Here is a 13,752-nt window from a genome sequence, read left to right as displayed (position 1 = left end):
ATATACCATATATACATACCTTCATCACATTGATGAGGCCCTCTTGAAATGTAGATCATTCGAAGCAAATAAATTGCCTCAAGATGATCTTCATTTGCTGCTTGTCTCAACAAAGACAATCCTAAATCAAAATGGCCATAATAGAAGCACTCTTCCTGTTGACAGAATAACAATATCAATATATAACATCAATGACACAAAATATTAATAAATGGTATAGATTACATATAATTAATGAAATTACACATACAATTCCTTGTCTGAACATGACTTCAATGTTATTATGCAATGCACATATGCGTATAAATGAATCAGAATTCAGATTTTTGGGGGTTTTAGTGTTTCTATGGAGATTTATCGTCCGGAATAGTTGGGGGTTTTAGTGTTTCTATGGAGATTTATCGTCCGGAATAGTTGAGACGTTCTGAATGGTTGAAGAACTGATAACGGCGGTGTGACGTTAGAGGTATGATGGTGCATCAACGGTTCAGAGTGCAAAAAGACCAAAGTTCCCTTGAAATCATTTCAAATATGTGAATACTAAGGATATTTGTGTCAAAACACATTATTCAAATATTATAACCTTTTATAGGTAACAGTGGAATTTTGGTAACTTTGACACTTTTGGCCCTTGGAAACAAAACTTTTACATTTTGGTAAAAAAAAACACAAAAAAATTTAGATTTTTGCCACAATTTTTTAGCCAGTTTGACACTTTTAGTCCTTATTATAAAAAATTATACATTTGGCACAATATACACTAAACACATTTAGGTTTTTTCCACAATTCTTTAGCCACTTTGACACTCTTGGGCTTTGTGACATCCCCAATTTCACGGCCAGAAAAGACCGATTTGTTTATGCTTTGTTTTAAAATCAGAGTAATCGTTTAAAGAAAACTGTTGCGGAATTGGTTCCCAAAACAAAATATGATAAGAATCTATCAAAACTTTTCTTGAAGAAATGTACTTTCATTAAATAACAAAATCTCGGGATGTCATTTTCCGATACAAACCAAAAGCATAAACAGTACTAAATAGACCTTACAACAGTTATTTTCAACTACTGGTCTATATCCAAAGTATCTTGTTAAGTCATCCGACTTATTCACTGGTGCCACTACCTGTAATACAAAGAAAAACTGAGTGGGTCAGGCTTGGGGCCCTGGTGAGCATATAGGGTTTTCAACCTACAATAATATAATTATTATATTTAATCATCAAACAATCAACCCAATTATCCATCCCCATTATCTTCTTTATTTCTTAAGGATTTACCGTAAGAATCAACTATCCTTTATTCATTCATTCCTAAGGATTGACCTAAGGAATTGGCACAATTCCATTGCTGCCCGAGGTTCCTATAACAAACACTAAATCCATAGCTGCCAAGGTTCATCTACACAGTACTAAATCCATAGCTACCAAGGTTCATCTACAGAGTACTAAATCCATAGCTACCAGGGTTCATCTACACAATACTAAATCCATAGCTACCAAGGTTCATCTACCCAGTACTAAATCCATAGCTACCATCGTATTTATATAAGGCACTAAGTCCATAACTGTCAGGGTTTTTAGAGTACACTGGTGAACATCAATTCCACAACACCTACAGGTTGCGAGCCTGCTAGTGTTCCACAGGACTGTCTAGAATAGTCTATGGTTGTCATCCCTACTCTGCTGAATGACGGGGCCATCGTTTGGGTAAAGGTTTCACTCATTTTTCACCTGTCACCCTCATCTAATGATCTAAATCATCTTTCGTCTCATCCTCAAACTCATCTTTCATCACACACCAAGTATTTCGTCTACCCATGTTCTACCCAACATATTTGTAGATATAAATTACATATACAGTTTAAACCATTTAAAAACCTGTATAAAACATTCATTCAACATCCATCTCAAGTAAACAATCAATGTATAAACACATAGCACGTATTTCATAGCAAATACTTCATATCTATGTGTTAGAAGAAAGTAACTACACACTCACTTGATTAGACGATGCTCGGACAAAACTACGGCTCTTCAAGTACTATTCTTTTGATGTAACCGGGATATCTTCACACACCGGGCTTCTCGAGGGCAGAGCTTCGGCTTGAAACTCTTTTCTTCTCGGGATCTTTGGAGCGTTGGGTCTTGTTTCGGGTATCGGGGATGGTACCGGGACTTCGGGGGGTGAAAAGATGGCTAGAGAGGGTATAGAGAGTGAGAGAATATTTGAAGTAGCAACTAAGTCCGACTGCCCTCGACTTCTATTTATAGGGCTGGATTTTCGATATTCATGTCGTGAACAAAAAGTTCACGTCGTGACTTTAGACGTCATCAGGTGCGTCATCGCAACTTGGGTCTGTCAGGCTCCAGGAGACGTCATCTCTGAGTTCACATTGTGAACCCTATGTTCACGTCGTGAGCTCTGACACAGTGTCGGGGTCGTGCCCCGAACTTCAGAAATTGATATCTTTCGCATACGAGCTCCATTTTCGATGTTATTTATATCCACGCGTAGGTGAGATTATGCTCTACAACTCTCGTTTAGACTCCGTCGGCTAATTTTGACTTTATTTTTATTATATGATTTTTAGTAGGCCGGGACAGGAAAACTCCGTTAGAAATTCATAACTTCTTCATTTGACGTCCGTTTTCGTCTGTCTTTTTACCGTTGGACTACTATCGACGAGATCTTCGATTCTTGTTTAGATTTTTTTGGCTAGAAATCACTCGATCTCATATTCGAACTTTGGGCTGCATACTGCTAAGTCAAAACTTAGAAAAATCATAACTTCCTCATACGAAGTCAGATTTAGACGTTCTTTTTCTGTATGCTCTCGGTTTAACGTGTTTTACAACTTTTGTTTAGATCGCTAAAGCCAAATATCGCTCTACGTAAACTCACTATTTACATCACGCTGTGTCGTGTCGGTTCTGTCGCGAAACTTCGACAGGTCATAACTTCTTCATTATAACTCAGATTTCAGCGTTCTTTATATGTACGGAATCCTTGTAACATATACTAGAACTTAGTTAAGATTACTCCTTCAAAATAATATTCCATCAAAAAGTCATTTTTGACACTTATCGTCTCTAAATTGACTAACCCTCATCTACGGGCGTTACAGGCTTTACAGTCAATAGTTTTACATTTTGACATAAAAAACACAAAAAAACATCCCGGGGCGAAGCCCGGGCTTTCTTCCTAGTTTACATTTATGTATTGATATTAAACCAAATTACAAATTAACTTCATCTCAAAAAACATTAAACACAAAAACATCTAGTCATTATCTTCTCCCGCCTCCTCACATAGTTTATGTATTGATATTAAACCAAATTAGAGTTAATTATAACCATAACAAAAAATAATAAATTTTAAAAAATGCAAAAATAACACCCACATAGTTTTGAAACCATAATGCAAAGTTCTTCTCAACTTCAACTGCAAGGACCTGTTCATCCATATCCCTCATAAGTTCATTCAAATGTTCTTCAAATATTTTGTATCACCATTTCAATAACATTTTAAAGTTACTATGAATGTAATAAAAAAATCATGCGTGTAAATGTTATTCGATCGTAGCAATTACACAACAAATGATTATTATAATTAAAAGCGATGCATATGTTACGTACGAACCTGATGTAATAATTGATCTTATCTTCGTTAAGGAGTATGTAAGTTTGGGCAACATGCACTTCCTCATCATACATCATGTTATTCGTGAATCTTCCATAATGACGCCTAGGATATGAAAATATATCTAACATGTCGTTGTTAGCATCCAATTGCTCATCTCCTCCTCCATCATCATTTCCAGGCAACTTTCTATTACGTGTGGGGACACCAGTCTCGAAATAATGAGAGCAAAATATAGATGCTTCACGTAGCAAGTACGCGTTAACAACGGACCCTTCCGCTCGAGCCTTATTTTTCACATCTTTTTTCAACTGATTTAGATACCTATAGTGAAGATTATTTAAATTAGCTTACAAAAATAGCAACATACATTATGATGTACCATACAAACCTTTCAAATGGATATATCCACCGATATTGGACAGGACCGGCTATCTTCGCTTCGTATGGCAAATGTGTTGGGTTTTAAGCATTCTAACACTCCTATGGTGTACATGCAACCCTATAAACCTTGGATCTATGTTTTCTCTATTATACATGCAAATATTAAATATTCCAAGGTTTCATCCTAACTAGCATATTATGAAGCACCTATACTACAAAGTTCTAGTTAGATGACATACCTTTTAATGTAGCTTGATGTCTTCAAGATTTAAGAGCTTAGCCCCAATAGTGTGGAAGCCTCAAGTGGAATCACAAATCACCAAAACACCTTGGAAAACCTTTAGAGAATATGGATACTTGGCTCACACTATGAAATCGGTTATTGCCCTCTTTAGTGTATCCACACTAGCCACTAGCATAATTTCATGAACCATAAGACCATTTATATAGTGTGGAGGATTAGGGTTAAACCCTAATACCCATGACCTTTCATTTCCTAGGATCCATAGGTTAAAGCTCCATGGACTATCCATGAAGACTTAGCCCAACCTAAATGAACTTGGCCCACTACACATATTTATATATATCTAAGAGTCCATATTTAATTAGTTCCTTTTGATCACTTAATTAATTATAAATTAATTCTTAATCAATACTAATTAAATAATATGATTATATATTAATATATTAGAACTTATAATATATTAATATAAATCATAAATATACTATTCTCAAAAGACTATCCATATAAATTGTGTCGGTGAAGTGCAACCCAAATGGACCATGCCGGGTCGAGTCAAGTACATACCAAATATAGTTATGGACTTAAACATTAATCCAACAGTCTCCCACTTGGATAAGTCTAAAACTATTATTGAGTATGATTTTAAAAAACCAACTGGCAATCGTAGCTCTTAAAGCCGCTGTCGAACTCTGATCTTGTCAATGAACTCTGACCTTTGTCAATGACTTGTCCATTAGATAAGGGATCATATATTCCTCCATTCTAGATATCATATGGACTGAGACATGGATTATAATCATTCTCTCTGTCCATTTGTTGTTTCCTGATTTTCGATTTATGATGACTGACTGATTGAACAAATCAAATTAGTCCTGGCTTGGCCAAGCACTCACATGTGTCATCGCTAAATCATCGAGGGGCCCACAAATATCGCTTTTATCCCGAAGGTAAAAGGAATAGATAAACTTCGACTCATATGGCTTGTTCTACTACTTGTTGAATCATACACAAAGGCACGTTTTATAACATCGAGTTACCAATGCGTTTTCGTGCAATCAATGTATAACCAACTCATAGTAACAACTCATATCTCTAGGTTTGAAGAATATAAGATATTATCGTCTCATGATCACTCGTGATAAAATCCATGAAGTGATTCAAATGAGCGCGGGTTGAATCCAATACTCAGAACTTATGAGCACTCATGAGTGTTGTAGCACCACTTTGTCCACCAACTTGGACCTCTACAAACCAAGCCATGACAGTCTTGATTCATATCTACTTCCAACATATGACCGACTGTGGATGGTTTGAATAACTTAATCATTCAGGAAGAGCGACTTAGTTATTCTGGAAGTCAAAACATGCAAAGTGAAACACAAGAATAAATGAATCAAATATGGTATCAAACCCTATGAATATAAATAAACACTTTTATTTATCACCATACTGATTACTCATTATTCATTGTTTCGGTTTTATCAACTTTATACTTGAATTAAAAACACTAGTTGTCCCATGCTCCAAGCATGTACACTATGTTTTTCTTAAACAATAGCTTTGCCATACACCAAGTATGCACTCTATGTTTGTCTATGATCCTTACTTTGTGAAATAAACCAATTGAACATAATTTCAATGATTCTAATTTGACACTCCCAAATCCTTATCGAAAAATGTGAGAATTTCAAATTCCTATCATTTATCGAAATCTGTTTAGATTTTAAACTTATATGCACTGACCCTCCTGTAATGAATATGTACAAAGTCACAAAGACTTGTCAACAGTCATTATAATGTATTCCAATGGAGATCAACTCCATGGAAACTAAGTCTCATATTCAAAGTACATTGCTTTGGACATGCTTCTTGCATTAAGTTTTCTAATCTTACACAGATAACTTCCACCTATGGAGACAACTCCATATTCTCATTTTGACTATCACTTCTGAATAAGAGATGCCTCTTTTCAGAATATGTCAATATGGTCCTTCCAAAATTAGCACTATATTTCCAACTGTCCCTGAGCATCCAATCTTTGGTAAACCTCAGATTGTCCTCGACAATTGCTTAATCATTTTAGTCATATCCAATTCTAAACCTTTTCCCTTCTTAATGTCTCTTGGCATTTGGAAAAATTTAGAAATGACAAATATTATAGCACATGCAATCGATCCTGTACCCAAAGCAAATGGTACACGATTCATGATGTCTCACATAAAGACACGATTCTAGACCAGTCTTTTGCTACAATATTTTTATTTGCCATGTTTTCAAAATTTGACTATGAAGAGGGATGCCGTAATCATAATCGAATTTTGAGAACGCAATATATAGAATTTCCTTAAGTTGAACCAATCCAACATGAAATTCATATATATATTCTTGACTAAAGATGATTAAGGTCTCAATCTAAGCCTTTGAACTGAAATGAAGTATATCCTCTCCCTTAATTATAGCAAAACGACTTTTTCAATCCCTGCAGCCTCACGAATTAAAACTTTTATTTTCTATAATTAACATTGCTAACTTGCAACACTAACAATAATTATCATGCTCCCACTAACATGATGATTATTAGCATAACACTTATGCTCCCACTAGCTTTGACATGTACTCAGAAATCAGCTGGACTTCTAGAAATCAATACTTTATTGACTTTCTTACCAAAGTTCAGATTTCTGATACGAGATGCTTTGATAAAACTTTATCAAAATCATACACCTTTCCTTAGATAGCATGCATGTGTGTCTAAACAATTTCAGAACTATGAAAAGGGATGCCATAATCATAGTCTCAATTGTTTAGACCTTTTGCCATCTGCTTCAAATCTACTTGGTGGAAGTGTTTCCTCACCATCATTTTCATGAATCGGAGAGAAACCTTATGACCCTTATATTTTATGGTGTATGTGTTCTTATCCATGTGAATCGTCAAAACCATAGTCACAAGACAAGGATAATGACAAATCCAAACTCATATGGACTGAACTTATGCAATCTTAACTTCTTGCCACCTGGCAGTACAGGGCCTGCCATTGCTTCCAAGTTGTTATGCAACCAATTGAGAACTTTCAGAACTCCTATGCAAAGCCAACTTTAACTGGAATGGGCACAGAATATGTCAACACGATAGGTTATAAACCTCAAGTCGTGTGCTAGTGAAGAACCTCAGGTTTTATTCTTGATTAGTTCTTGAAATTCTTTTTAGGATCTTTAAGACTCCCACTGTCCTCTTGACATATAAGACTATCTTGCTAAATATTCAAGAGATAGTGCGGATTCTTTATCAAGACAAACACTTCACACAATTGGCCTTAGTTGGTCTTTGTTTTATCCAAAACATCACAACTTACCAATTTTAAATGTACAAGAGTAGGACACTTTTACTCTTACATTTGACAAGTGTTTTAAACCTTTCTTTAAGATATGTCACTCAAGTTACAATCTTGGAGTATAACTCTAAGAATTGTTTTGGAACGAAGTATGACTCATCTTCCTGATCTAACCATTTCAACAATTCATGACTCCTCTTCTTAGTCATAAGAATGCACTAAGATGACCTTTAGAGGACTAATTGTGATATGATTTCTAAATCATTAAGATGATCACAAACATGATACTAAAGTACTCTCCCATCTTTTCAGATTTGAGAAACTTTTATCTTTCTGCCTAATTTGATTCTTCCCATTCGTTCTGCCATACATTGAGACTTTTCCAATGTTTCAGAATTATACTTAAACTTGTAAGTATAACCATATTTACTAAACTTTAGTAAATCAAATAGTCTTAACGAGCTTTGTGGTGGACATGACCAGTGCACAAGAATGTGTACTCGATCCCTTTAGTCCTTCACTTGACTCACACATCCATGTGAACAAGTAATTAGTCTTGATTTTCCAATGCTTGAAAGTTCTCATTCATCATACTATTCAACTTGCATGATTCCAAGTTTCGGTCCAATTGAAACTTAGGCGATGATGAACTTTCCTGATTTGGTAAATTTACACACTACCACAAATGAAAGAATCAAATCCATTTTCCAATATTGTTGTCAGTGGAATCATATAAGCAACAATTTTCCACAAATGCCATTGTAAGGATACTTCAAATAAACAAAATTAAACAATTTTCTTTTATTATAAAACTCTGCGGAAAAACTTATCCTTACAATCCACATGGAAAATTGTTGTTATCTATTCCTTAGCAATATATCATAACTTCTTAAGCAACTGCTCAAAATTCTGATGCGATCGAAATCCACCTTCGCGATCAGAATCAGCATATACTTCCTTTAAGATTTCTCTCTATTCTTTGATTCTTAAAACATCAACATGTGACCCAGTCACATCATGTAATGAGGATCTCAGAATAGAACTTAACAGAGTTAGATAATGGGCTCGACCTGATGTAGAGTCAAACTTATTGACTTTAACATCCTTAGGTAAATTTGGCAGCTTTGCAATCAACGCCCCTTCCTTTGGCAAAATAAACATATGGACCCTTTGGTAATGGGACTATCTCAGACTTAGCCTTTCTCTTTACCATTTGGTCAACCGGGTTGACTATGGCCAATCCCTTTCCATTGGGAAGAGAATGCTTTTTCTGGATTTCCAGTGTCACCATTATCACTGTCCATAAAGTTTTTGGGAAGTTGATCTTCTAATCAAATTTGCTTCACTATCGTTCCAAATCATTGCTGATTCAACAGCACCAAGCAAATAGATATGATCATTAAGGTTCATGTCATATTCTGTATCATAGTAGTCCCAAAGGAACTCACTATGTGACTTAGAAAGTGATTGAACATCCAACTTTCTCAAGACTTTGAAACCCAACTCTCCCGGCTTGTCAATATGTGACTTCATCTCTAAGATGTGATCACACATAGACCTTGCTTTCTATTAGGGCTTGAGTGACCTTGAACTTGTGGGTTAGGGAGAATAATTGGAGGAGGTGGAGGAAGTAAAGTTCCAAGAGATTTGGGAAGATCATAGATGTCTGAACTCGACATCTTTTGGGAGATATTCAAGATAGTTGATCTAAAGTCCTTAATATAACACCTAATATGAAATATTAAGGCTAGGATCCAACAACCTATTTATAACTGGAAGAGGGATGTCGTAATCCGAGTTATAAAATAGTTGAAGGTAGGTAAATGACGATTTACCAATTTCCACCATGAAAAACGAAATAATTTAATTAGGTTTTTTACTTGGATTTGAAACTCCTAGATCTTTTGAGATTCATTGAACTTTTCAATGGCATGTTTCAATCTCGAGTGTGCCCTTCAGGTTTTGTGACTGGGATGCCGAGGATCACAAAACAAGGTGTGAAGTAACCATGCAAATATACTTGGTACCCTTAATATTTACCCCTCAATCGATGTGCCGGTTAACCACACGAGCTCCACCGATACTATGATAAATATTAAGTTACCCTTTGCCTACTTTGTTAAATCCAGGTTAGTGTGCCGGTTAACCACACACGCTCCACTAACGGTTTAAACAAAGTGCAAAGTGTAATTTCATGGATTAGCACCTTATTCACATTTTCCTAAGTAACTAAGATTGGGAATTAATAAAAGGTTTAGTTACTTAGTATTTATCATTAATACTTTTAATGAAGGGAGAATTATAGTCATTGTCCTACCTGTTCGGCTAACGACCCTCCACCAGTCAAGGAAGCGGTGGGTGAGAGTGGACACCCATTAAGCTGCCATTTTATAGGCAACAACCTTATACCCCCCTTATAGACCGGCTTCGTGAATGAGGCCTACTAATGGTAAGACGACTTGCTCTTATACATATAATATATTAAACTTTTAATATTATAATAGTATAAGGGTGTATTTTAGACATTTAAAATACTTGATGGTTTAATCTATTAATTAAACTAGACTTTTAATTTAATTAAACTCAAACCATATATTTATGGATTTAATAATACTCTTTTAATTAAACGCTTTAATTAACTATTAATAAAGTCCATAAGAGTTAATTTGAACTATTCAACAAAACATCATAATTCCAATTATTAAATTCAAAATTAAAACTATTTAATTAATTGTTTAAGTTATGAACCCAAGAGTTTTAAAATTCAATTCTTTTTTTATCATAAAAAAACTTTTTCCAAATTCCAAAACTTGAGGGCAAGTTTTGTAACTCTTGAAAACTTTTGGATTCCATAACTTATGGAATTAAATACTTGTTTTATGATGAAACTTTTCATGTTCCATAACTTAAGAACAAGTTATGGAATTCTTTAAAACATTAAGACTAAGTTTTGTAACTCCATAAAAAACTTTGAATCAACTGATTTAGATACCTATAGTGAAGATTATTTAACTGATTTAGATACCTATAGTGAATATTATTTAAATTAGCTTACAAAAATAGCAACATACATTATGATGTACCATACAAACCTTTCAAATGGATACATCCACCGATATTGGACAGGACCGGCTATCTTCGTTTCGTATGGAAAATGTGTTGGGTTTTGAACATTCTAACACTCCTATGGTGTACATGCAACCCTATAAACCTTGGATCTATGTTTTCTCTATTATACATGCAAATATTAAATATTCCAAGGTTTCATCCTAACTAGCATATTATGAAGCACCTATACTACAAAGTTCTAGTTAGATGACATACCTTTTGATGTAGCTTGATGTCTGCAAGCTTTAAGAGCTTAGCCCCAATAGTGTGGAAGCCTCAAGTGGAATCACAAATCACCAAAACACCTTGGAAAACCTTTAGAGAATATGGATACTTGGCTCACACTATGAAATCGGTTATTGCCCTCTTTAGTGTATCCACACTAGCCACTAGCATAATTTCATGAACCATAAGACCCTTTATATAGTGTGGAGGATTAGGGTTAAACCCTAATACCCATGACCTTTCATTTCCTAGGATCCATGGGTTAAAGCTCCATGGACTATCCATGAAGACTTAGCCCAACCTAAATGAACTTGGCCCACTACACATATATATATATCTAAGAGTCCATATTTAATTAGTTCATTTTGATCACTTAATTAGTTATAAATTAATTCTTGATCAATACTAATTAAATAATATGATTATATATTAATATATTAGAACTTATAATATATTAATATAAATCATAAATATACTATTCTCAAAAGACTATCCATATAAATTGTGTCGGTGAAGTGCAACCCAAATGGACCATGCCGGGTCGGGTCAAGTACATACCAAATATAGTTATGGACTTAGACATTAATCCAACAAAATGTACTGGTAAATGTTCCATGGAGTTAAAAATACCAGGGACAAAGATGGTCTCTAATTTACATAATATTATTGGGATCTCGGTCAATCCTTTCCATGTCTTTTGTTGTGATTGATGTTGCTGTTAATGTTTTGAAGAAAATACTCAACTCTGTTAATGCTTCCCACACTTGTTTTGGCAACATCTCACGAAATGCAATTGGCATCAATCTTTGCATAAAAACATGATAATCATGGCTTTTCATTCCGAACAGTCTACACCATGTCAAATCAACACACCTTCCTAAATTAGAAACATAACCATCGGGGAAACGCAATTTCTCCACCCATTGGCATATGGCTTTCTTTTGATTCTTGTCCAGAGTATAGTATGCTCTTTCATTATATTTGACTCCTTTTCTCTTCCTACAATAGAGCTTTAGATCTCTTCTGGCTGCTACATTGTCCTTCGTCTTCCCTTTGACATCCATTACAATGTAAAAAAAAGTTTTCAAATACATTTTTAACAATATGCATAACATCAAAATTATGTATAATGAGGTTTGTTTTCCAATATGGTAAATCCCAAAATTTGCTTTTCTTTTTCCAAACATGATCGCCACATCTTTTTTTTACATCATCAGCATTTAGTTCAGTCACTTTTACCAAACCTAATTGTTCAATATCCCTTAAAGTTTGTTCACCATTCTTACTTGGAGGAGGACCTTCTATCACTTCAGGATTCTTCTTGAACTTATTTTTATCCTTTCTATATGGGTGATTTACTTGTAGAAATCTTTTATGGCAGTCAAACCATGACTTCTTATTACCATTCTTTAGTCTGAATGCTTGTGTATGTTTCCCATAATGTGGACATGCTAGCTTACCTGCTGTAGAACATCCGGAAAACATTGCATATACTGGAAAATCGCTTATTGTCGATATCAAAGTTGCTATTTGATGGAAATTTTGTTTTAAAGATATATCATATGTTACTACGCCTTCTTCCAATAATTGCTCCAACTCTGCAACAACTGGTTGCAAAAATACATCTATTTTATGCTTAGGGTTTGATGGACCTGGCACAAGTGCGGTCAAAAACATGTAAGGCTCTTTCATGCACATAGAAGGTGGAAAATTATAAGGTGTTATAATAATAGGCCAAGATGAATATTGTTTTCCTAATGCTCCATGTGGTGCAAACCCATCTGTACTTAGGCCTAATCTTACGTTACGTACTTCTGCTGCAAATGAAGGATGACTTTTGTCAAAGTGCTTCCAAGCTTCTAAATCGGATGGATGACACATTACTCCAGCATCATGTCCATGATTCTCGGAGTGCCATCGCATGGAAGCGACTGTGGCTTGTGAAGCATACAATCTCTTCAACCTTGGAGTCAAAGGAAAGTAATGCATTTTCTTGAAGGATACGCGATAACATCTGGCCAAATTTATTGACCGTTTCTACCTACTGCATTGCAGAATTTGCACTGATAAAGATCTTTGTCTTGCCTCCAATATATCATACATCTAGATCTGCAGCAGTCAATCATCTCCACAGGCAAACCTAGTGCTTGTATTAACTTTTTGTTCTCGTATAAACTACCTACCATATTATTCTCCTCCGGTAACACGTCATTTATCAACTGGCAGATAGCATCATAACTTTGCTCAGGTATGCGATACTATGATTTTATATTCAACAGTCTAGCTATAGCAGATAGTTGTGTCACTTTTTTACATCCAGGCCACAATTCTTTATCGGCTGCATCTAGCATTTCAAAGAATTTTTTATCTAGATCATTTGGCTCCTCTTCATGATTACTATTATTTAAATCAGGAGTCATTGCATCTATGACCATTTCTCTATAAGAACATGCACCTTCACTAAAATTGGTGTTTGAATCATCCACCCCAAAAAACGTATTGTCATCATCAACTGATGTTTCGCCATGTTTATCCCAAAACCAATATTCCTCAACAAAACCAAACTTGTACAAATGATGCTTAACAGTATCAACTTCTGTATATGGTACGTTATGACATCTGATGCATGGGCATTTGATTTTATCTTGGTCCATGAACCTATGTTGACTGGTAGCAAAATCTATAAAAAAATTCACTCCTTGTACGAAAACACAGGATACACAACTTCGATCAAGTGCGATGGCAAAGCATTGATCCTTGTTACTTGTTGCCTTGTTTGCATTCTTTCTAAAGAACAACTCATTGCCATTATGTTGAT

At 35.0% G+C, this 13,752-nt stretch overlaps 1 protein-coding gene across 1 annotated transcript; it reads right to left on the bottom strand.

Annotated features, from left to right (window-relative positions):
• Nucleotides 1-3,505: 3,505 nt before the first annotated feature.
• Nucleotides 3,506-12,923, bottom strand: LOC145122112 (uncharacterized). The gene is made up of 4 exons (XM_079057771.1): nt 12,104-12,923; nt 11,592-11,985; nt 3,640-3,963; nt 3,506-3,533 (listed from the first exon to the last, which is right to left on the bottom strand). The coding sequence occupies exons 1-4, from the start codon at nt 12,921-12,923 to the stop codon at nt 3,506-3,508; spliced, it is 1,566 nt and encodes a 521-aa protein (XP_078913897.1).
• Nucleotides 12,924-13,752: the final 829 nt, after the last annotated feature.

Source organism: Lactuca virosa, chromosome 6, assembly GCF_052849685.1.
Source record: "Lactuca virosa cultivar CGN04683 chromosome 6, Lactuca_virosa_CGN04683_v6, whole genome shotgun sequence".
Classification (NCBI taxonomy): domain Eukaryota; kingdom Viridiplantae; phylum Streptophyta; class Magnoliopsida; order Asterales; family Asteraceae; genus Lactuca; species Lactuca virosa.
Note: the sequence above shows the minus strand (reverse complement) of the source record. Positions and strands in the feature narration are given on the sequence as shown.